The following is a 24,482-nucleotide window of genomic DNA, read 5'->3' on the forward strand; positions in this document are numbered from 1 at the left end:
GACTGGAAAAGAAATCATCACTTCGGTACAAATTTGGGATAAGGACACATACTGTGTACATACCTTAAAAGTAGTAAAGTGGCCTATCCTACACTTAACTCACTAGCTATTTGTGGCAGCTGGGAAAAGAACGGCAACAATCACATTCAGCAACTTCTGGAGATAATTTTAATATCAAATGTATTGGCATTCTCATACCACATATCTAACAAATCTACAAAGGCAATCCTTTAATGTTATAAAACCGATTTAGAAAAGTTTATACATGACTTTTGCTTTTAAATATCTATAAACCAGTCACTAGAAAAGAACAAATTACTTTATGATAAAAACTAACTTTACCATAAGAAAAAGACCAAATTATTGTTCTTAAGGGAACACCGAAAATATTAATCAATGAAAAAGGTGCAGAGCAAGGGCACACATTTCTGCATTTTATCTTTCATTTGTTTTACAAGAAATACACAAATTATGCCTGCAAGTAATGCTGATGTGATTTAGATGATGAAAGCCTCAAAACCTCTGGCATGAGGGGGACAGGTATTGGTGGGAGGGTAGTGACAAACTACAGAATTAAAGTAGCAACAAAGACAAAAACCACGCAATGACTGCACTAGGCTGCTCACAGCTATATAGAAGGTAACTGCTCTCAGGAAGTTATTTTGGTTTAAAATTGCCCCTCTTCTCCAGAAAGAATGCTTTCGGGTTTGAGAAACAATGCTGGGAGTTTTTGGATGACTGCACAGAACCTAAAGAAATAACTGTATTTTCCAAATGCTAGGTTTCAGACTTGTCTTGAAGGAAGGGGCCCTGAGAACTCTGCAATGCCATAAAAATGTTCAAATCTTCAGGTTGCCCTCAATTTTTAACTCTCTAGCCTACTTCCAGCTTTAAGAGCTCTGGTTTTGTAGATGCATTTATGACACAGGTGATTTTTGTAGTTATCTGACACACAGTCCTTCTAAAGGGTGTGATGACACTTGTTTACTTACAGCAGGGAACAAGAGAAAGCATCCTCTTTAAAAACAGTCACCTCCTACTGTGCAGTAACTACAGAAAAAAGTGCGCACATGTCAAAATGTTAAAGTTTTATGTGATCACTGTTTGAGAAAAAACTACATAAATACATATTATGGCAACAATAAACTTGTGCTAGTTTATCAAATCAAGTGCGAGTTCAAATGCTCAAATAATCAGGCATCTTTACTGAATTCTCCTGAGCAATGGAAATTACATATCTTAAATACATATTATATATAACTTGATGACCTTTTTGAATGAAAATGGCCTTATTTTTCAGTAAAACACCTCAAACTTTTGAGGTTGTTAAGCAACAACCTGCTTGCCTTTCTGATGCAGGTGATGTCATAAGACTTACAGGAATAACTCCCCAAAATAAGGTGAATAGGATTAAAAAGCTAATACCTACATATATTACATTGGTATGTACTTTGAAAGTAAGATTTCTTCTAAAATCTGGTAAGAAAAAAAGCAACACATAAAAATACTTAAAATAAAATCCACTCTTGACTTTAAAACATTTCAGTGGTCACTCTCAAGCAAATGTCTTCTACTCATGGAAATAAATTATGATGAAAAATCTAGTGAGGGGAAAAAAAAAAATAAAAACTCAGCAGCCTCAAATCTTGGCAGAGTTTTCTGACACATGCAGATTACTTCTGTGTATAATCAGAAACAAAACAAAAAATACATCTCTAAAGAGAGTCTATCTTATATTCTTAAATTAAAACAGAATAATGGAATGGTTTGGGTTGGAAGAAGCCTTAGAGATCATCTAGTTCCAACCTCCCTGTCTTGGGCAGGGACACCTTCTACTAGACTAGGGTGCTCAAAGCCCCATCCAGCTTGGCCTTGAATACACAGTATTCATTCTATCTGCATAAGCTGCAAAATCAAAAAAGAGGCACAGTATAGGGTCAAAATCCTGTCTTCAGGCCTGACTCCTACATGATCATCCATGTTCATACAGGATTGTAAAGAACAAGCTCCAGAAGATTAAAATATTTTTACATCCTTGTGGCACATAGTGTACACAGCTTTCACATGCCAAGTATAGAATCAATTAGCAGTCCATATGTATTAGCTTTAACTTACCTATTTACACTTTTATTTACAACCTTCTCCTTTCTGCACCACAACTGCATTCTACGACCACACAACCCAAACGAAAAAAAATCTTTAAATAAATAGAATCATTTCAGTTGGAAGAGACCCTCAGGATCATCGAGTCCAACCATAACCTAACTCTAGCACTAAACCATGTCCCCAGGAACCTCATCTAAACGCCTTCTAAACACCTCCAGGTATGGTGACTCCACCACTTCCCTGGGCAGCCTGTTCCAATGCCTGACAACCCTTTCCATGAAGAAATTTTTCCTAATATCCAATCTAAACCTCCACTGTCACAACTTGAGGCCATTTCCTCTTGTCCTATCACTTGCTACTTGGGAGAAGAGACCAACACCCTCCATGCTACAACTTCCTGCCAGGTAGTTGCAGACAGCAATAAGGTCTCCCCTTAGCCTCCTTTTCTCCAGGCTAAACACACCGAACAAACAAAATACTTCTTGTGGTGCTATGCAGAGTTCCAGTTACTTTATATGGCAATGTGCTTTGCCAGGTCCAGATTATTAGATTAGCTGCTGCTGCCACTATGCTGTTGAAAGTGTAGTTGCAAAATCAGGTCTCGAATTTCTTCTCTTTTGCTTCTGATCAGCTGACGAGGGAACCACTCCTCCAGATGCAGTGGCTGTTCAAAGTTAACTATGGGATTCTGGTAACAGAAAAAGGAATAATTACAGCATAAATTTCCTAAAGCAACCTTCAAAAATAGTTTCAAACCCTACCATTGCTGCTGAGACCAAGGAGGCACAAACAAGTCTCCATGAGACAGTGACAGGCTTCAAAGTCAAATTTCAGCTCCTCCATGGTAATCCCATTTATACATACCCGCACCACAAGATATTCATGGTAAACAGCAAACAGGTTATCACCACTTCTCTTTAAGATACATCAGTATGAGCACATATTCAAGGCAGAGTCAATGTATTCAACACAATTTGACATACTCTTGATATCTTACAAGGGACAGATGCACTTTGGTCACAAAACACCCACATAGAATCACACTTTAGGAAAGGATCAAGCATGCAGCAGTAAAGCGTGCTGAGGTTTTGGTGCCTCAGGCATGTGTTTTTCTGTCATCAGCTGGTCTGCCTGATAGAAGACAACGAAGAAGCAAGAATACTGCTGGCAGTCTGAGCAGGACATGAGAAGGGGAGAACTCCGAAAAAAGAGGACAGCAAATGGAAGTGTCTGAGAGAGGCTGGCAGCTTTGGCAGTAAGACCACACCACCACATCTGATTTGCCAAAGTCAAATTTTTTTCCTCTTTCCCTCTTCATTCTTTTGTCATGCTTACATTTCACTTTCTCCTTCCTTTGAAAAAAGCAGTATATGATAAATTGAAAAAGCAAAGTGAAAAACACATCCTCATTTGCAGTCTATGAGCTGTGGTATGTTAAGGACAAATTACAATCACTTTGTCCTGGCCTTGCTTCTGCAAGCAGAACATGACCCCACTGTTAGAGAATGGGCAGTTCAAAAGCATTGGGAAAGAATTTCATTTTCCACCTACACAAAAGCTCAACCCATCTCTCACGGAATCACAGAACAGTTGAAGACTGAAGGAACTTCAGGAGGTCACCTGGTCCAAGCACCCTGCTCAAGCATGGCCACCTAGAACTGGTTGCCAGGTCCACATCCAGACAGCTTTTGAACATCTCCAAGGAGTGACAGCCCACAACATCTCTGGGCAAACTGCACCAGTACTTGGTCACTCTCACAGTAAAAAACCACAACACAAAAAAACACCACACACACAACAAAAAACAAAACAAAATTAAACAAAAACAACAACAAAAAAATCCTGATGTTCAGAGGGAACCTCCTGTGTTTCAGTTTGCATCCACTGCCTCTTGTCCTATTACTAGCCACTGAAAAGATAGGGCTTTGTCCATTTCGCACTGTCCTTTCAGGTATTTGTACACATCGGTAGGATGCCCCTGAGCCTTTTCTCAGAGTCCCAGCTCTCTCAACCTTTCCTCATAGGTGAGATGCTCCAGTACCTTAAACATCTTTGTGACCCTTTGCTGGACTTGCTCCAATAGCACCATCTCTCTCTTGTACTGAGGAGACCAGAACTGGACACAGCACTAAGAGGGGAAGGATCACCTCCCTCAAGCTGCTGGCAACAGTCCCCCTAACGCGTATGAGCACCAAGCAAACAGAACCATTCAAGGGGCAGAGCAAAAGGGCAGTGCACTGATCAGGGGGAGGAAGAGCTGAGGACACCCTAAAAGACAGTCCCTGAAGCTCAGCAACTGCAGGTGTTTAAAGGGATGTGCTGAAGAGGAAAGAGAGGCTCCCTTAGCTCTGTAAATTCCCTTTTAAGGATTCTCACCTCCCTTTCTCTGTAGAACTGCTGCCTACAGAGCCACCCAAAGGCCAATGCACAAGTTGACCCAAGTTTTAAAGACTACAAGAAAAGATGCACAGAACAGATGCCTTTGTAACATCTACAGGTCAGAAACGTGTAAACTAGACTCTCAATACACCCAAATAGTTAGGGATTATTGCATGTGCCCACATACAAGCAACATTAAAACAAGGCCAGAAATGTTTGCCAACAAACACAAATGAGAAACTGTGCTCCAGATACAAAGACCCCTGCCACTACTTGAAGAATAGGGTTTATCTCCTCTTCCTCAAATTGCTTTGACACTTCTGAGGCTGAGCATCACAGGCTTTTGTGTCTGGCTATTTCCATCAGAAATAGTTTTCTTGGGTTTAACATCATTTTTGGGAAAGGGGAAGGTTTCCATTTGTACCTGCAAGAAACTTTCCACATATTGCAGCAAATAGACCCCGCAATCACTGCTGTTATTTTGTTTAGGCACTCTGGGATACAGGTCAATCATTGTTGATTTATTGAATTCTCGATGTGTTTTTCGTTTAGCTTCCCATTCCACTTCGAGGTACCTAAGAAAGCAAACAGATTAAATACTTGAGACAGTTTCCAAGCGCAATGGTTTTTGTCATACTACTCAATATTGTTCTGAAGCTGGCCAAAAAGCTAAAGTAGCTTCCACCATTTTTTTCCCAGAATCTGTCAAAGAAATTAATACAAGGAACAACACAAATGTCCACTATCCAATATTCTGCTGCATCCCTACCACATAATATGCAACATACAAACCAGGAAGATGCATGACATTATTTAACAAGTTATTTGTGCTGAGTTTCTTCAAGCTATTAGGATACCACGACATTTTAAAAATCTTAACTACAGGAAGAACTCAAGTAATCTTCCCTGGCTACAAACAGGTTTTTCCTGGGTTTATCCTAAGAGACCTGCAGTGGTTGTTTAACTCAAGCAAACCATGAAAAAAACCCTTAGAATTCACCTGACAAACAACTTCAGTTACAATTGCACCAATATAACCCTTGCAACCTAGTAGCGTATAAGGCATATAGTGACGTGTTAAAAATGTTAAGGGATCACTTCTGTAACGATAGTGACTTATTTGTTATCAGGCTTTTCTATTGTTCTTGTGCTTCATTAGCAACTCGCTGACCCCACATTCTGGGCCAGCCACTGATTTTGAAAACGGGATTAAAAGCATTAGGGTTTGATTTTCAAAGGCAACAGTTAGCTACACTTTTCTGCTAACTTGACTCAGAGTTGCAGAGGCTCAGGGCTTGTGAAAAATCAAATATAAGGTCTGACGTTAGGGAATAAAACACACATACATTAAGTCAGACCTTGTGTTTGATTTCTAAAAGCCCAAAGTCCTTGCAATTCTGAGAATAAAAACACATATAAACCACTTAAAACAGCTTTTGGGGAAAATGGCAATTGCGAAAAGGCAAACATGAAACAATTCAAAGATGAAGACAGTTCAGTGAAGCACATTCCCCAGAAACTGCAAGAATCTATGACTGTAGAATTTCTAATTAATTTGTTTGAGCTGGACCACTGCCCAAAACACAACAAAAAACAACTCAAGGAAAGAAGAGGTCACAGAACCTCTGCATCAGTTTCCTTAAGCTTCTGCTTTCAGGCTGTAACCGCAAATTGAAGGAATAAAAGGTCTGCTTCCCAAACCTTCCTGAACTCACAACTCCATAAATCATCTCTTTGTTTTCTGACTTTTCATGACAACACTCTGAACTCCAGGTAACCACCTTCTCTGGAATTTCAACTCCAGGAGTAGCTCAAAGCACAGAACATTAAATTAAGACATCCCACAGAGATTTTTTTTTTAATTTAAAAATTACTATTTCATTCTTCCTCCCAAGACATACATGGTGGGAAGATCTCTCTACCGAGGGAAAAGATGGTTTTGCAAAAATTTCTCATTCTCATCTAACCTTCCCACAGTATTTTGGAGAATTTACTTTTCCAAGAAGAATGGACTATTTGGTTCACAGATTTTTGTTCCCTTCAACAAAGTGAATACAACAAAGAACAGAAAGAACAATTCTGTTCAGCTTTAAATATTAAATATTAACAACTTTTAAAGAAGTTGTTGATAGATGTTAACATCATTAGGAGTATGTAAAACATACTTATCACACATAAAACTATATGAACACATCAAGCTTTTAGACAGCTTCAGTCTAGGTTCCTACTTTTTTGCACATAAGAGTGGATTTAACACTGTAATTCTGTAAGCTCCATCAAAAAAATTAAGATCAGCCTTTTGGAAAATTAATAATTTAAATTTCAAAGTACTCATTTTAAAGAACTGTTTTTTCTACCCTTAAAAACACCCTCCATTACTGAACTGAAGGAGATTTAAAACAAAACAAAAACCTCTACTTTTAATTTAAATTTTTTTTTTCATTTCAAAAGACTGTCCACTTAACAATTTTGCATTATATCCAGTCTGCAGAACAAAACCAGGTTTTTCCCACAAGCCTCTGTATTGCTATTACAATTTTCTTCGTTGTGGCTCCTAATGGATTTTCCTTTAGCATTAGAAACATACACCGTTATAGATAAAAGTATTTTGAACACAGAAATACAACCAGCAGCATCTCTTTGTGATAAATAGAAACTGTAGCTACTTACTCTCTCAAAACCTGAACTGTTTTCTGCACAGAACCAGCTTTCAAAGAATCTAAGATGAGTATACAAGGCCTGTACAAAACAAAAGCAAATTAAAAAAAAAAAAAATCATTGTAGTCTTTCATCACCAACATTACCGAAGCAAATATTTTGTTTGAATATAGCTTAACAAGAGCATCAATATCTGAACAAACACGGAAAAAATGGACAAGTTCCTACGGCTGTGGCTTTACAACAAATAACTGAATCACTGCAGAATTTCTTAATATAATTTAATGATACAATATTAGTAGGAAAACAGAAACGTACCTTTTACAAATCTGCCTTTTGGAATTACTTAGAGAGATCTAGGAGAGGAGAAAATAATGTTAAAAAACCTATAAACTCAAATGTCTTCATAGATTTAAAGGTAAAGCCAGAGAGGGTCCCACTTCAGAAATGAAGAAACTAATAAATAATTTTTTAAAACACATGAAAGCATAGCAAAGTCAACATAGTGCAAAGGAGGACTTTAGGCTAATTCAAAGTGCCTTGCACATGCTGCAGGTCACACAAACATTGACAGCTGCTGCAAAAAGAAGATGATGAAATCACGGTCATTTCTCAAGAGCCTTCAGAAATAGAGTAATACCTGTTTCCTCTGTCAGTATAAAGAGGCACTTACTTTAGAAATACCTGAATCCAGGTCTGAAGCAGAAGCAGCCATTTCATTGCCACCTAGTAGAAAAGAATAAATTTAAGTGTCTTAAAAATATATTTTCTAACTGAAATATTTTAATTTTCAAATTCATTATTATTAGTATTCAAAATACGATAGTGAAGTATACACTAATTTTGCTTCCCTTCTGAGTGTTGATGAGGGCCTTCCCTCATGATAAAATTCTTACTGAAATCCAAGAACTTTCCATTCATTATGGGATTTGAGCCACTGATTTTATGTCCCTTCCAGTATTTGAGAGTTGTGGACAAGAAGAATGCAGTGCAGTCCTTGTTACGCATGGTAATACAAAAACATATTACATCAATCTTGACAAGAAAGATACTTTGTAAGACATCATCTCTCTCTTTCAAGGATTAAGATGCTATTAGAACTGTATATGACTTGACACGATTTTCTTCTACCTTTTGAGAATAAACTTCTGTTAGCATCCATTTTTTCTTCATCCTTGCAGTTACCAGGAAAGGCCAACACTGAACCAGTTCTAGTCTTCTCACTCTCTGACTGAAGTGGAGACTGTTGAGGCTGGTGATATAATGAATTCTGATGAGGACACTCCTCATACACAGGTTCTTCTAACCAAGGAAAACAGATAACTGCAACATACCAATGAGACCTGCCCAGCAGTGGGGAGAGGGGGGAAAAAAAAAAATGTCAAAACTGTGCAACATTTGGTTAGGAAAAGGATATGAAAAGTTTTTATAACAACGAGAGTTCATGGACATCTGTTCTGTGACACATAACCATCATTGCTGTGTTCCCTCCTGGCATCTCATACTAATACTCTCACTCTTTTTTTACTTTGCATTGTGGCATAGCAGCAAAAGTAAGTACTGATTCCTTTAAAAACAACAACAACCCCACCACATCAACTGTGTGTGACCACCCATACCACACTGTTAAAAAAATACAAAGTAACAAAATCTGTGATGGTGATCCCAGTTTTGAATATAGCTGAGGGTATAAGCATGTGTCTATACCTCTTTCTATAGCTGTTTTGCATATGTAACTCTCAATAACTATTCAGTTTTATTGGAGTTTCCATGTGCAGGTCAGTTACTCAACTAGGCCAAGGCAGAGACCATGGAAGTATTACACTACTCCTGATCCATTAACACCATGAGTTGCTGCTATTTCTTTATAGAAATATTACTTAAGTGCATAGGAATCATCATAATGACACAGAAATTATTTGGAAAAATACCTAAAAGCTGTTTTCAGTAAAACAAAACCTAAAGTTTACTGAAGACAGCTAAATAAAAAGTTTAACTTTTGAAGAGACTCAAAAATCACTCATTCCACATCCGTTACTTCTTCAACATCTAAGGTGTTCATTTCCAACAATCCAAGCTTAGAGCCATAAATCTTTTTATCACCGCAACATTAATTTAAATCTTCAAATATCTGAAAAGGTGTCTAAAATATATAGACTTACTCCTCGTTCACAGGCACAAAGATGTAGTCTTTACTGAAGATGTTTATACGACGAGTCCATGTTCTTACTCTCCTGTGTCTTTTCTGTGCTGGTCTGCAAAAATCAAATGACAGATGTTTGGATTTGTTCCTTTTAGTTAAAGCAAGGTATGGGGATTAGCACTCCTACATCTTCCCAATCCCTCAATGGGTTTTTCATTTACTCTTGACATTTCCCCAACAAAGAATAAATGAGCACACCATTAAATTCAAGTGACTAACAAGCCATTTCCAAACCATCTTAAACTTTTCTGGGAAAAGTCATCCACCAATTTGAAAGGTTTTATTACAGTTATTTATCCAGTAATTATTATTTACTGCACTAAATGCAAAAATCTCATCTGAACACCAGCCAGTGTAAAAACAGAACTATAACAATTTACAAACATCCATGAATTAAACCTCACAATACCACTTCTGAAGGCCTGTCTAAACAACCTTATTTCTTGAAGGAAAAAGCTAAATGCCTTGCATAGGGTCATGTAACACATCTGTAGCAAAGCTAGATCTGACACACGTTCCCTATAGTCCTAAGCTTTAAATGCTAGAACACATTTAATTTCCAGTCCTACAGACATAAAATATGAGGACAGGATACTGAGAGAGTAACAAGAATTTGACAAGAAACCTAAATTTAGGTTTTCGACTTTCTTAGTTTGCACAAGTTGAAATAGAAGCCAACAGTTCATATGATCTGAAAGCAAAATTCACTCTACTCGGGAGACATCCCTATTTACCTTTCCGATTCCATCCTCATCTGTGATCAAGAAACGTAACTTTGGGGTAAGAGGAATGGGAGAAAAGGAGCGGGGAATGATATAACAAGCTGCTCTGGGAGTCTGCATGGGCCAGCATTAAATGAAGGCTTGCTACAAACTTCATCTGCTACATGACTCCAGAAGCATTGGGAACTTAAAAGAGAAAGGCATGTTAGCAGCCTGGGAAAGTACCTATAGAAGAACCTTTCTCAACCTGCTGCCTAAGCAGTGTGAAGAAAGAGAAGCAAAGGGTCTTTAAGTAGCTACATCAGCTGAGATTAATTTCATTTACAACAGCATGGAGCCCAATCTTCTACTATCAATTTATCCAAGAAAATCCTCAGAAACAAAACCCAATCTACCTGTCATCTCCAAAGCCCAAATTCTAAATTAGAATTTCCAAAACTATCTCCCGATCTGGAGTGGGCACGGTCCTTGAAATATGGTGAATTAAGAGTGCCATTCTAGTTCCTCAAGAAGGTTATGGATGGTCCAGCCTTGTAAAAGGAATCAGATCAAGGCACAACAGCATTCTTAACATAGATAATTTTGTCTTCACCTCAGAACATTCAGGGTCAGAAGACAGTAACACGGTGGAAGACATTCTCTCAATCATGGTTCCTTGAGTTTTTGAGGCATACTTGAAAATATTACGGAAGTTGCTTTTTTTTTTTTCCCTTTAACACAGTTTTCACCCAGCAGTGACTGTAACACAAACAAGATGGCACACCTCTTTGTGCAGGTGGCCTCATTTGCCAGTAGAAAAAAAAAACCTGAGGACTTCATGGTTAACAGAAGAAAAATCACTTGAGAAAATGGAAAAAAAACCCCCACCTTTAATAAACCGAATGATGAAAACAGAACGGAAGTTGCTGGCAGATCATCACTGTAAGTGAAGTGGCAGGGCAAGCTCCACTCTCAAACATGAATGTTGAAAAGGAGCAGAAAGTGTGCTAGGGATGGTCCTACCCTTTATACCAGAGGTGTCAAACTCATTTTCACCGGGCGCCACATCAGCCTTGCAGGTGCCTTCAAAGGGCTAAATGTAACTTTAGGACTGTATCAATCTAACTACTCCTACATGTATACAGTCCTGAAATTACATTCGGCCCTTTGAAGGCGACTGCAAGGCTGATGTGACGCCTGGTGAAAATGAGTTTGACACCCCTGCTTTATATAGTCTTAGCTGGAAACAAAGTGATACACAGTTCCTGAGCTCTTACTGATATCAACTTTCCAATTCCAGGATGCTTAAGTGTTAAAAAACAAAGGTGTAAACTTGGTATAGAAGAAAATTTTCTTCCTAAAAATTTGCATAATAACTTTTTACCAATATGTAAAATGAAATATGTAGTAAATCTAAAAATGTTTTTAGAAGTGAAATTTCTTAAAATGATGCATACCTTCCAAAACTGAGTTTATAATAAAAACATCAAAATACAAAAATAATTGTCTGAAGTAAAGATTCAGACAAAGTTGGAGAAAGGTAATAACATTTTCATTCATATTCAGTACGAATCACATGTAGTTTTTAATGAAAACCACCAGTATGCTTAAATTGTGAGTTACAACATTTACCCTCTAAGCCTTTGGAGAATACTGATTACTATTTTATGTGTAATTAGGAGATGATCTGCAGAACTTCCAAGTGGCATCAATAGATCACTTATTTCTAGTCATAATGGTGTGTTAAATGAACTTACGAAACTTTGAGATCCCCCTCAGAGTTTTTTTCTGTCCTGGTCAGGCACTTATAGAAGAAACTACTAAAAACGTGGGTACGATCAGCAAGATGTTTTGGTACCTTCTCCAGCAACAGGTACCTACCAAAGAAGAAAGAAGGAAATTGTTAAATTCCTTTTCTGGAAAGTACCATCACTGATAAAAATGAAGAACAAACATTTTAATGATTTATCATACTCAGGTTATGCTTACTGTCAGTTGCCTTTGCAGCTGCCAACCACGCCAAACTTTTCTCTCTACTTTATTTTCAATATGCACATGGCTGGACATCAAAGTATGTAACAGCCAAGCAACTACTAAAAAATAACTGCATTCTTATCTTAGATTTATGCTCAGTATTAGTGCTTCTGAATTTATTTTTAAAGAAGGTTTCTAGCCCTTGCAATTAAGACAGGCTTGAAAACCTAACCAAGCTTAAGCCTATGGAGCATTATACTCCTGCATATACAAGCGTGGAACAGTTCAGTACGATAAATTCTCCATTTTACTTCTACAGGTTATGCATATGAAAGTTAAGACAAATATTCTTCAGGTACTCATTCTGTATGATTTTAGTGTTGATCATTTTACTACAACCATCAGCTTCAGTGTTTATTCTGTCATCCTAGAAGGTCAAAGCTCTGAAAATTGCAGTCATCCTACACAAGGTGCCTCCAGCTTCACCTGCTGACTTAGGCAACACAGTCATACATGACACAGCTTGCAACAGAATGAAAACTGAGAATGTGGGAAGTCTACCAAATTTAAACAGCAGAGGGCTGTCTGCAATAATTGCATTACATTCCTTTATTCATATCTTCTGTTTCTGGCAAGATGAAGCTACAGCTATTCAGAGGACTACAATGCATGATTTATTTCTAGTTCAGAGCAAATTACAAGTGGCTTTGCTGTAAAACCACACTGAAACACTCTGGTACATGTTTCGTTTCCCACTTCTCTAGACAAGAAGTTTTAACTGTCTTCCTATTGCTCAGAGTTACCACAGCCATGCTGGATGCCAAGCAAAATGGAATGCTTGCAACCTTCAGAAGAGCCAGAATTCTGCTTAGGTTTCAGTCAGCACAGGGAAAATAAACTTCAGCTTTAGGGAATGGTGGGCACAACGCTAGTTCTGGAAAACTTGCTTTCCACAAGTAACTTTTGCAGGATGGCATGAAGCAGGTAAGCCAAGCATGACTTCCTCAGGAAGTATTAGCTGTTTTCCTTTCTGCAGGAGCTGTGGGTCAGAATTCCTAAATCTTACACAGAATAGCAGAGGATGCCCCACTTCATGCAAACTTAGTAAATAAACTACCTAGTACAGACCCTCTACTTTGTTCAACTATCTGCTTAAAACTGCCCAGCACTTTCTATTCTGTGAAGTCACCAAGAGGCTTTTTTCCTCCAGCTATTCTGTCTAGATTATATCACAGCCCCTTAGAGGGATGAGAAGAATGAAACTGAAACAAGTGAAACTGCTGAGAATACACAAAAGCTTTAGAAAAAGCCCACTTTACAAACTCATCACCCTCTTACTTCTAAAGTTGTTGTATCACATTTAGTGACCAGACCAGGTCCCTAAAAGAAGAGTAAGCACAATTAAGGCTGTGGTTACTTACTTAAGATAGAAATCAATGATGACATCATTGAGAAACTCTCCATATTCTAAGCACTCTAGGTCTTCTCTTGTGACTCCCAGTCCTCCTTTTGCAGGTGGGGCTGGATAAACAATTAAACTAGAAAACACAAATCACGTTATAACAGTTACAAACTGTGGTTTACATGTCTTTCTTCTTCACATGGCTGTTCCACATGTAGATGGTTTTCTAGAAAACCCATTAAGAGTGGTAGTTCTTCAAACAGTTGACTAATTCAGAAGTCCCTTACCAATTCTTACTCCAATACTTAAGGGTTACAAAACAAGTATGCACCTCACTGAACACTGAAATTTTGTGAAAAACTTTTGAGAAGTAGATTATTTTTTACTTTCACCTTGTTTTTTTAATAAAAATAATCATAAAATGGCTATATAAAATAGGAAGAAATACTAGGGGACATATTCTCACACAGTATGAATGAACAGTTGATTTTCTGTTCATTAAGACTCCAATAAGGACTCCCACATTTCCACTCAGAAAACTTGGCTTTACAGACCATGCAACATATGTACTGTAAGTGGTTTGAAACTGCCCAAGTTACCGCTAACGCTCATATTTGAAATGTATTTTAAAAGGTCTAGATTAACAACCATATCACTTAACTGGAACCATGAACTGAGCATTTTTGCCTTTGCAGAAAATCTCTTTAACAGAAACAAAAGTAACTGCTATACTGCCAGTAAAAACAGTGATGGTAAAAGGCAAGAGCTCTTAAGGGCAATCTGCTTCACTATTATTTGCTGTATTAGAAGCACAAGGGTAGTGCAGACAAAATTGAGGCATGTCAGTGCTCTCGTAGTATCTTGCTGCATTACACATTTGTGTGTTCTCACTTTCTAATGTCTTTTGTTAACCAAGCTCCTGTACTACCTAGTAAATTGTATGACAACCTAGTTATAAATAGATGGAGTGTGACAGAGCAGTGAAAGAAAACACGGTTTAGATTTTTAAAAAGGCTCAGCTTAAGCTAGCAATAATTTTGCTGCAATAGGGACTTAGATGGACACTCACAGAGGCCACGAGATCCCCACCCTCTCATTGATGCATCTATGATATGAGCTTGTATTCACAGTTCAGGTATTCTCTAATTTCTGTGAGATTTTCTGTCTTCCTGTAATACATCCATTTTGTCTGTTAACTATTGGGACAGAAACAGGAATAACTACATTCATACCTGATGATATTTTAGATTTCTAGAGCACCCTTCACACAACACTTTCATATCAACTAGAGAATGGCAGTCAAGACCAGGCTTTTATTTCAGCAATTTGTTTATGTGATTTTTGTTTTCACCTTCTCATTTATAAGAAATGTACTTACTTCTTAACTGCTCCGGTTTCTCTTACTTCTTTCCATTCCTCATTCAGTGCAGAGGACAGAGTGATAGAATAGCAACCACTATTCTGCTTATTTGCAAGGGCATAACTGGGCCTGGCCACTTTTTGTTTTGATTCCTACCAGAGAAAAATCAAACAATAGTAAAAAGCATTACACAGCTTGACACATAAAACAGCACACACAAAAGCCAAGCCTGAAGCCCACAGGAGTGCCCTGCATCACTGAAGAGGAATCTTCCTGGTGAGCAGAAGTGTAAATGTCAGTATTTAGGCAAATGTGCCACTGCTCAAACAATAAAAACATTATGTCCCTTTTAAACTTAGGACAGGCCTTCATCTGTTCACAACCTCTCTCCAAAACTGTTCAAGCCTTATTCAGCCGTCTGACAAATAATTGGTTTCGAGAAGAAACAGGACCTGAAAGGATGGAGACAAGCATTGGATTGTCTTACTAGGAGCTGTGTATGCTTGGAAAGTCTGAAAATCTAGCTCTTAACAATTTGCCTAAAAATGATACAGATTTGAACTAGCTGGCTCCAGTTTTAAATTCCCAGTTTCATAGCCAGATTCATCTGTTGTCTCTGTGCTTTTTAGTGATGGGAACTAGTATACGTAATTTCTGAAGCAACAGTAATGCACGGTTGGGTTAAGACATTTACTCCTCAGAGAGAGGTGTATTAACACATTAATTTGCACAGCCTCATCTCTGCAGCAGCCTTAGGAATCATTTAACATTGCAAGCTGTGGAGCCACCACAAGAACGTCTAGAGGTGCCTGGAACAAGCAAGACACAGAGCTCCTCTTCTGCTGCACCCCTTCACTTCCAGGTTAGCTGAAAAATGGCTCCATCACTCATTACTTGATTAACTCCCAACTTGCTGCCCTGGATACACCACAAAGGCAAGAAATCCCCGTGGTTCTAAGAATGCGCAGCCATGAGTCAATCTAAAGCTTCAGTATTTGCCACTACGGGATGAGGTCCCTACACTATCCCTCCATCAACACAATCTAGTTTACTGCAAATCTTGTCCCATTGTGAGAGGGAAATAACAAACATGACTGATTTGTGAGCTATGGATTAAGAAAGCATTTATTTTCTGCAACTGGCTGATCTAAAATTTACCAGAATATGTGAATGCCAACAGGTGGTGATGAATCAAGCAACAGCTACTCACTAACCTGAACTGCAGGCTCATGAGCACCTGAGGTATTCTCTTTTGGCATATATTGCTTTAGTAGATCCTTACTGTAACTCATGAAAGAGCTCTCTTCAGGAGAAAGATCCTTAAACAAGGGTAATGCTTGCTTCAAAGATAAAAAATCAGGGAGATCTGGTGCTCTGTTCTTCTTGCTCACATCTGTAATCAACTCAGTCAGTTTGTCTTCATCCCGTCCTGTGAGTGGTTGTGACAGTTCAAGAAATACAAATTCACTAGATTTGGCTGGAAAAATGAGAGAATGGCAAGTGTTAACCATTAGGTTATGGGATATCATTTTGTTAGATGTGAATTTTGCTAATGTAAAAACCTTGTGTGATTGTGCCACTCTGAACATTTGAGCAAAAGTTATATTCAGTTGTACAGAGCTTCATGCTAGAAAAACAAATAGTGCCAGTCCATAAGACCCTACAGACTAAATAGCCCATTCAGCCTTTAGTGAAAATTTTCTCTAGTAATAATGCAATGGCCCAATGCAGCCTTGTCAAAGATCAAGTCAACCTTGATCTGCCAAGCCTTTCATCTAGCATATACATTACTCAAGAGTAAGGACACCTGAAAACATCCCATTATTTTAAAGGGAGAGATATTTTATACAAAAGCCTAGTGTTACAAGGCCTCCTCACACAGATTACAACTGAACAGAGTTACAAGGTTTTTAATTAAGTAGCAGTGGTTTTGAATCACATTATGTTAGTTTTTATTCCAAATACAAGTATAGCGAGGCATTTTAGAAAAGCAAAACTGACCAACTTATCTTTAAAAAGCTATAGGCTCTCCTCAGTATTCCAGAAGCACAACTGTAAAATAACCGCTTTATTGACATGCCATATATTAGACCTTTTCGTTGCATTAAAGGAAAGAGATTACTCACATGGCTTGTTGATAACTAACTTTCCTAATTGGCTTTCAATCTTTTCCACATAATCCACAGACAACCAAAGGAAAATGATTGTTGTTGAAGAACAACCACTATCATTTCTCCACAAGCCAAACCTTCTCAGATCCAGAGTATCCACTGTCAGCTTAATATTCTTATTAAGAGCCACTGTAGAAAACAGAATTTAAAATAACCATATCTTTCACAGCCATGGGTAACTATAAAGTCATACATGTAATAATAATTACATACTAAGACGTAAATATGATGAGAGTGTATTAGAACAGTCCTTGTAGATTCTATTCCTGGCATTACATAAAATGTGTTGATATAACTGATTTAAGTATTAAAATCTCAAACTATGTAAAACGAAGTTACCAAATTGTAACACCAAAAGCTAAACATCCAAATGCAGGATTCTTCATGAAAAATTTTTTTTTTTCCTCAGAATAACCACAGTTAATACCTACAAATATAGATTAAAATATTGCAAATCATGAACTCCTATTTGCTTTTAGTTAATCCAATCCAGAACTGCTCACAAACCTCCTATGAGATACAGAAACAACACATCATCTTCAGAAAGCTGATTGAATGCAAATCTACAGTTATATTCCTCTTAAATTTAGTCAGCTGATACATTTTTCTTTCCTAAACTTAAGGCTCTAAAACCCTAATCTGAAAAGATTAGTGTTTCACCTCAGAAACATGCAGTCATATTTTGTACAGTTCAACACAATATATGCAGGAATGCGGAAGGCAAGGCCATTAAAACTAAAAGTTCCCCTTAAAAGTGTAAAAAGCTGCTAATTTATAAATGCCTAGACTATAGACACTGATTTTTATTATTGAAAAGTGTAAATTTAAAAAATCATTTAATTTATTTGGGAAAGGAAATAAGATTATAAATTATTCATAATATAAACATATACTAAGTAGTTTAATGCAATAAAGATATAGTTAAGAGGAGGGTAAAAAAAAAAAAATTCTCTTACCCTGAAATGGGATCGTAATATACTTGGTTGTAAACTGAAATAAGATTAAAGTAACATGAATTAGTTTGCTTTTTACAAATTGATTAAAACAAAGTAAGAATTTTTAATTATCTGCATATCTATCTTTGCTTATAGCCAAATAAACTGAAAATAGTATCACGAAATAATTTAGTTTGGAAAAGACCCTTAAGATCATCGAGTCCAACCATTAACCTAACACTGTCAAGTCCAATATGCCTAATTTGAGACTTAGTATTGCCTATTTCACCTGAAACAACACTCCTAAATACATGCTGCAGAATCTAAATGACAATAAACTGACTTCCAGAGGTGTTCAGCACTGAGAAATAAGCAGAAAGTTACAGAGCTGCCTACAGTCTCCTTAAGAATAATCATAAAAAACAAAAAAACCAACCAAACAAACAAAAAAAGCCAAACAACAACAAACCCAACACCACACCCTGGGACAAAAGGAGCTTATTTATTTACCCCATAATAAAGACTGTCAGTTGCACTGTTTAAATTAACACTATATGCATGGTCCAACACTGAGGTATTACTTTGTTATTTACATTAACCTTTGAATTAAAGGTCTTTAAAGTTTCCACTTACACTGCCACTATGTTAAAAAGACACAGCTAAATAAGGAATGCTTTGTCACTTTGCCAGAAGGTTGTCATATACATTGTGTGAAAAGGTTTCTCTCACAGTAAGCAAAAAGTTGTTTTTTCCAAGGAAAAATTTTACTTTCCACCTAGAAGCATTGATTCTAAAAATATTTCAACTCAACCCTCAAATTATTTTGGCATATTAATTTAGGAAATTTCCACAACATGTTTTTATTACTGCATGAGAACTGCTACACAAAGATACTGTTTTGTGAAAAGCTGAAATTATTGTTACAGTCCAAGATTTCCAGATGTCCTACTACAAGCAAAGAAAGATATTCATAATCAAACATTTATTTTTCAATTGCAATATATAGAATGAGCCTGGTCATTCTATATATTCTGGTCAGACTTGTTGAAACTTCTGCAGCTGGTACTCCATTTGAAATATGCCTTCACTTGTATTTCTACACCCCGTGAGAAGCATGTTGCTTATGTGCTAATGCTTTTAGTGCTGGTTTTATGCTCTTTAAAGCTACAAAACAAGCAATTTTTTGTTTAAAAGGAAAGATTAGTACACAGTATATATCTGAACTCTGATCACTATGGATGACTTTATTCTAATATCTGTACTATTTCTGAGAAAAGTAATTGGTGTTTATTTCAAGTGACATTAACTCCAACGTGGCCACTGTTTTCTATTACAACTCATGAAAAGCTTCCTCAGTATGATTTCTGTTGCAGTACATCATTTATACAGAACCTTTACCTCTGAAAACTGTGGCCATAGTAAATCCCAGTTAGCTTTTCCACTGACAGCGATCCAAATGTATAAGGTAATGTACTACACACTCCATCATTTAGCCAAAGCAATTTGATACAACAAAAATCAAAACTCAGAGCTTCTACACTAAATACCACAAGTTTTGGTAACAAGAATTTTAATTGTTAAATATTCTCAAAATAGCGCCATAATAGAACAACTTACCCTAGCAGGACCTGTTGATAACCATTTAAATTTCCTGATGTATAGACTATCAAATTCCACATCCAATGTTGGGTTCACCTGTTTTCCAGGTGTGCTTCCAGAAGGTAAGGTGATAGGACATTCATCTTCAATTGACTCTGTTAGAAACTGGGAAAAAAAAGTATATTCACTACAGGGATTTAAATGAGATACTTCCCTCTTGTAACCTCAGGAATTTTCTCTTTATCTGTGTAAGAATTTACTCCCAAAGCCAACTTGAAACATTTGTGTGAAAAAAACACCTTTCACAGAGGTATCTTCATCATGGTCACCTCTAGCTCACATTACTATTTGATCCTTTCTGTTTTGTATTATTAAACACTTCCAAGTGTTTATTTTCAAAATATGAAATACATTGTATGTTGCAAAAACACTCAAGCTTCAGAGTCAGAGATCATCTTTGAAGACTGTCCAGAATTCTTTCTGTGAAATAAATTACTGCAGCTACTGCTTACAGACATGACTAATCATGCTTGCTCTAAGCATTTTGCTTTTGTTCTAACATGAAAAAAAAATAAACATTGGATAAATTAAAGGCTCAGCATAACAATATATATGCCAAATACTGGACTACCTGCCATGTATGACTTTCCATGTTGTCTTCTAATCTGTTTGATAAACAGTCAGCCTGTTCGTCTGTTTCTTCATTGTCATTGATATTATCCTGCACCAGCTCTGTGCATTTGGGTTCAGAAGGTCCATCTTCATCATCACTGGAAAGGACAACTAAAGAGGAAAAAAAGTACCATACCTGTACTACAAGATGCAGACTTGAGAATATTTCATTCATTTTGGATTTCAGATGAGCAAAGAATTCTCTCTTGCAGTAAGTAATATCAAAGTACACTGCTCAACCAGTCAAGGTCTGCATACATGAGAGTGAATGCAATAAGTACTGCTTTGTATCTTTATTCACACCTTTTACCCAAGATCCTCAAAATTATTTGACTATTAAAAGAAACAGGCCACAACATAGCAGCTTCAAATAAGATACAATATTCTTTCTCAGTTTAAACATCATTAAAAATTACAAGATTGATTTTCCACAGCCACAAAAATCAGCTGCAAAATAAGGATAAGAATTTGAAAAAAAAAATCATAGAATCAGAGTCATTTAGGTTGGAAGAGACCCTCAAGATCATTGAGTCCAATCATAACCTAAATCTTGCACTAAACCATGTCCCTAAGAACCTCATCTTTTTAAACACCTCATCTTCTAAACATCTCCCCAGAGATGGTGACTCCACCACTTCCCTGGGCAGCCTGTTCCAATGCCTGACAACCCCCTCTGGGAAGAAATTTTTCGTAATATCCAATCTGAACCGCCCCTGGCACAACTTGAGGCCATTTCCTCTTGTCCTATCACTTGTTACTTGGAAGAAGAGACCAACACCCTCCATGTTACAACATCCTTTCAGGTAGTTGTAGATGGCAATAAGGTCTCCCTTCAGCCTCCTCTTCTGCAGGCTAAACAGCCACAGTTCCCTCAGCCGCTCATCAGGCTTGTGCACCAGACCCCTCACCAGCTTCACTGCCCTTCTGCTGTCTATCCTTTTTATACAAGACCACCTACACTCCAGTAGAGGACACTGGCACTAGGCACTGTTATCTAACCTGCACAATGCATTACAGACAACATGATCTGTCTTCAATCTTTTATTCTGTATGTTTTAACTAGTCAGCCATGCATGAGTTTTCCCAGTACTTAAGCATACCAATGGTAATTGTCAGCAGCATAGACACAGTACATACTTGGGTCAACTGAAACAAGCCGATGATTACCCCTGTAGATTTTGTTCCGCAGCTTGCTGAAGTACTGTGACGTGTCCATCTTTAATTCCCTGATGGTACTAACTCGTGGTGAAATCACATCCTCACTGCTGGCAGAAAGCTGTTTCTCTGACAAATTTCTGGTGGGAATCTCCGAGCCAGGTTCCTCTGTGCAGCTGTGAGCAGGTCTTAAGTGGTTGTGGGTGGAAGTGCCCTTATATTCTCTTTCTAACGGCTGCGGAATACAATCCAGTACCAGAACTGCATTAGATCTGCGACTTTGCTCATCTTCACAGGGTGTTCTGCAGCCAGGAGACTGAGTTGAACCCAATCTTTGCTCTTTCTAGAAAACAGAACACAGGCTATATGTTTATTTCTTTATATTTGATGATAGTTCAGCTCAGTTATCACTCAGACTTGGCTATATGCTAGACAAAATAATTGTTGCTTAATGCAGCTGCATTTAGAGCTTAAGCCAGGGTAATTTCCCCCTCCTCATATTCCAAAGGTTATTACATAAAGGTATGACCCCCACTCAAACTGAACAAGAAACTATTTCTGATTTTTTAGCAGCGCACTCACTGTCTGACACTAAAAGACCAAGCACCAGGGAAGCTCATTACTTTGCAAATGTGTGGTTTGGTCAACTGGGTGAACAGGACTCAGCAACTACCTGTTTCTGCAGGGTTTTAATCAGAAGGTTACGGAGATGTCTTTGATTTATATTCAAGCATTTGAGTACAATACAGTTTGTTCTTGACTGATTCCCTCAGACGTCTTTTTTTTTTCTCCCCTTTCAAATCTTAATGACAGATAAGAATAAAATGGTACAATAGACTAAAGAGGAGGAAGAAAGATGACATCTGCAAGATTTCAATAACCCCAGGTATGCTTTGTAATTTTTGTATCAAAGTTCCTAATTAGTTCTATACCATCTGTGAAAGAAGCTTCACTTAAGTAGCTAGATGCCTTATTTCCAAAATTGTTTTTCTCCATGCTCCATGCTCCTGTCTGAAGGACACACTGTCATTCATCTCTTACAACCTTTCTGCTAAAACAAGCATATTCTGTAGTTGTGGACAGAAGTACAAAGATTCACTCTTATTGATGCACCACTGAACTACTTTTCCTCAACAGGTTTAGCAGTAACCCTAGATACCCTGCTTACTAATATAATTCTTTTATTTTGGATGTTGTGACTGCTGCTGCTGAAGTGTGCGTGCATGTGTGTACACAAACACATTAAGTGCAACTTACAGACAGTAGAAGTGATTTTTCTGGAATGTGGGCATTACAATCATCAGAAATATAGCCACTACATCTTCTTTTCCTTTTCTCAGAATCGAAAGAGCCAGATTCCTTCTGACTAAGAGTGGTGCCATTCATGTTTCTGCTCCTCTTTTCCAGTTCATCATAGTTCTTGTTTTCTGTGTCAGGAGAAGAAGAAAAAAAAAAAAAAAAAAGGAAGTGATTCAATTAGTTCTCCTTAAAAACATTTGTATTTCTTCAGATCTGTTATGTCTTAAAATGCACAGAGCAGATACCTTCCATGATTGTTCTTCCCTTTTTTAATTGTGTGTGGTTGCCAAAACATATTCCCTAAAATAACTAAGGAAATATTATTGCATGATTAGTTAAGATAAGCGTATGATCAAATTGACAGCTCTCTTCCAAGTAAGAATTAGCACTCCATACTCCACAGTCTTTATTTTGTCTTCTGCTGGATACAATATTCTCATTTTTCTGTTTTAATCTGCAAATATTACTAACTAGTATAAAAAGTACATTCTCTCTGGAGACGCAGCATGGAGCTCATAATTTTTCAGCAATAAATACAAATATTGTCATGTAGCGTAAACATTTTAGCATGATTCACACACCATTTGAGCATTCTTAATGTATTACATTCTTCAGTATAAAATACTTCTTAAAAAATTGGGATCATAATGGTGCAGTGAGGTTTCCCTCAGTTTCCTCCTTCTTCCACAGATCTGATTCATCATAGCTTTATTCCTGTTGAAAACCAGCTATTTGATATATTTTACCATATCTGTAAAAGACTGCATTTTGAGGAAACACATACACTGTACGCAACACCTGTTTTACTTCTGTGCTCTCCTCATAATATTAGACCAAAAAAGAAATTTTCTCAATGCTCTCCAAAACTTACATCTAAATGCCAGATTATTGCTCACTACAAACCTTTCTTTTGAAGCTCCCGTCTTCTAAAAGTGAAGACTTTTTTTTTTTCTGGTTCCTTAGAAGACTTGGTCAATTTACAGAGATCATCGTCTGTCTTTCTCAGGCAGTGCTCAGACCTGTAAAGAACATTAACTGTGACTTATCTTTAATTTTGAAAGAATACCGAATAAAAACCCCAACAGAAACAAGAGTTGGTTAGACCAGAAACTTCTGCCTCTTCCGTAAGCATGTGGAGCTTGGCAAGTGAAATACAAACTAATTCAGTTCCTGTTACGGAAATACACAGATGCTCTGACGTTATTAATGGAACAAATGCTTCTAAAAGGCATAAAGAATGAAAATATGACATGCTTGACATCAGACACTAACATATTACTTTGCTGTAAAGCAGGACTGCAACAAGAACTTATAACAAAAAAAAAGGAGAACAACAGTCAGTTGAGTGTATCCTTGCCTTTATCATGAATGCAGTGGGAATGAGGCAATGTAGTATATTTTTAATTCAGATTTAGAACTGCTAATAGAGTCCACTGAGTAAGTTCCTGCAATGGGAAGTTTTGAAATAGAAATTCCTGCTCAGAAGGGCCTGAAATAGTAACTTTGAAGGCAAGGGGGATACAGGATGTGAATGAGGAAGAAACAGAAAAGAAACAGAAAAGGATTACAGTACAAGAAACTACGCAACCTACAGGTGTTCAGCTGAGTTTGTAGTTTCATTCAAAAAGAAGAATATGCAAGAAAGTAATCAGGGTTTTTTTTCTTAATTAGCTTTTTTATAAATCGGAGAATATATTCAGGAGGTATTGACAGACTGAACAGCATGACACCCTCACATTTGAGGTCTGATCTTGCAGACATACTCTCAGCTTCTCTGGAGGCTAGTTACAGCTGACGAAAGTCTACATAACTGTATTTTGGTTTCTAGTGTATGCATTAGGATAACATTTTGTTATATATTCATGTGG

At 37.3% G+C, this 24,482-nt stretch overlaps 1 protein-coding gene across 5 annotated transcripts in view; it reads right to left on the reverse strand.

Annotated features, from left to right (window-relative positions):
• Nucleotides 1-304: 304 nt before the first annotated feature.
• SENP7 (SUMO specific peptidase 7) overlaps nt 305-24,482 on the reverse strand; it is a 43,108-nt gene continuing 18,930 nt past the window's right edge. For all 5 annotated transcript variants that reach the window (XM_065654030.1, XM_065654035.1, XM_065654008.1 and 2 more), the window contains 18 exons: nt 23,518-23,633; nt 22,573-22,742; nt 21,298-21,658; nt 20,120-20,271; nt 19,507-19,653; nt 17,911-17,944; nt 16,910-17,083; nt 15,998-16,260; nt 14,802-14,935; nt 13,443-13,559; nt 11,805-11,924; nt 9,306-9,398; nt 8,275-8,486; nt 7,817-7,869; nt 7,462-7,499; nt 7,156-7,224; nt 4,910-5,060; nt 305-2,794 (listed from right to left, as the gene is read on the reverse strand). In XM_065654030.1, the coding sequence (XP_065510102.1) occupies nt 2,657-2,794; nt 4,910-5,060; nt 7,156-7,224; nt 7,462-7,499; nt 7,817-7,869; nt 8,275-8,486; nt 9,306-9,398; nt 11,805-11,924; nt 13,443-13,559; nt 14,802-14,935; nt 15,998-16,260; nt 16,910-17,083; nt 17,911-17,944; nt 19,507-19,653; nt 20,120-20,271; nt 21,298-21,658; nt 22,573-22,742; nt 23,518-23,633 (2,542 nt within the window). In that variant the 3' untranslated portion in view covers nt 305-2,656. The remainder of the gene's footprint in view (nt 2,795-4,909; nt 5,061-7,155; nt 7,225-7,461; nt 7,500-7,816; nt 7,870-8,274; nt 8,487-9,305; nt 9,399-11,804; nt 11,925-13,442; nt 13,560-14,801; nt 14,936-15,997; nt 16,261-16,909; nt 17,084-17,910; nt 17,945-19,506; nt 19,654-20,119; nt 20,272-21,297; nt 21,659-22,572; nt 22,743-23,517; nt 23,634-24,482) is intronic.

The sequence above is a fragment of the Caloenas nicobarica genome, chromosome 1 (genome assembly GCF_036013445.1).
Source record: "Caloenas nicobarica isolate bCalNic1 chromosome 1, bCalNic1.hap1, whole genome shotgun sequence".
NCBI classification, from domain to species: domain Eukaryota; kingdom Metazoa; phylum Chordata; class Aves; order Columbiformes; family Columbidae; genus Caloenas; species Caloenas nicobarica.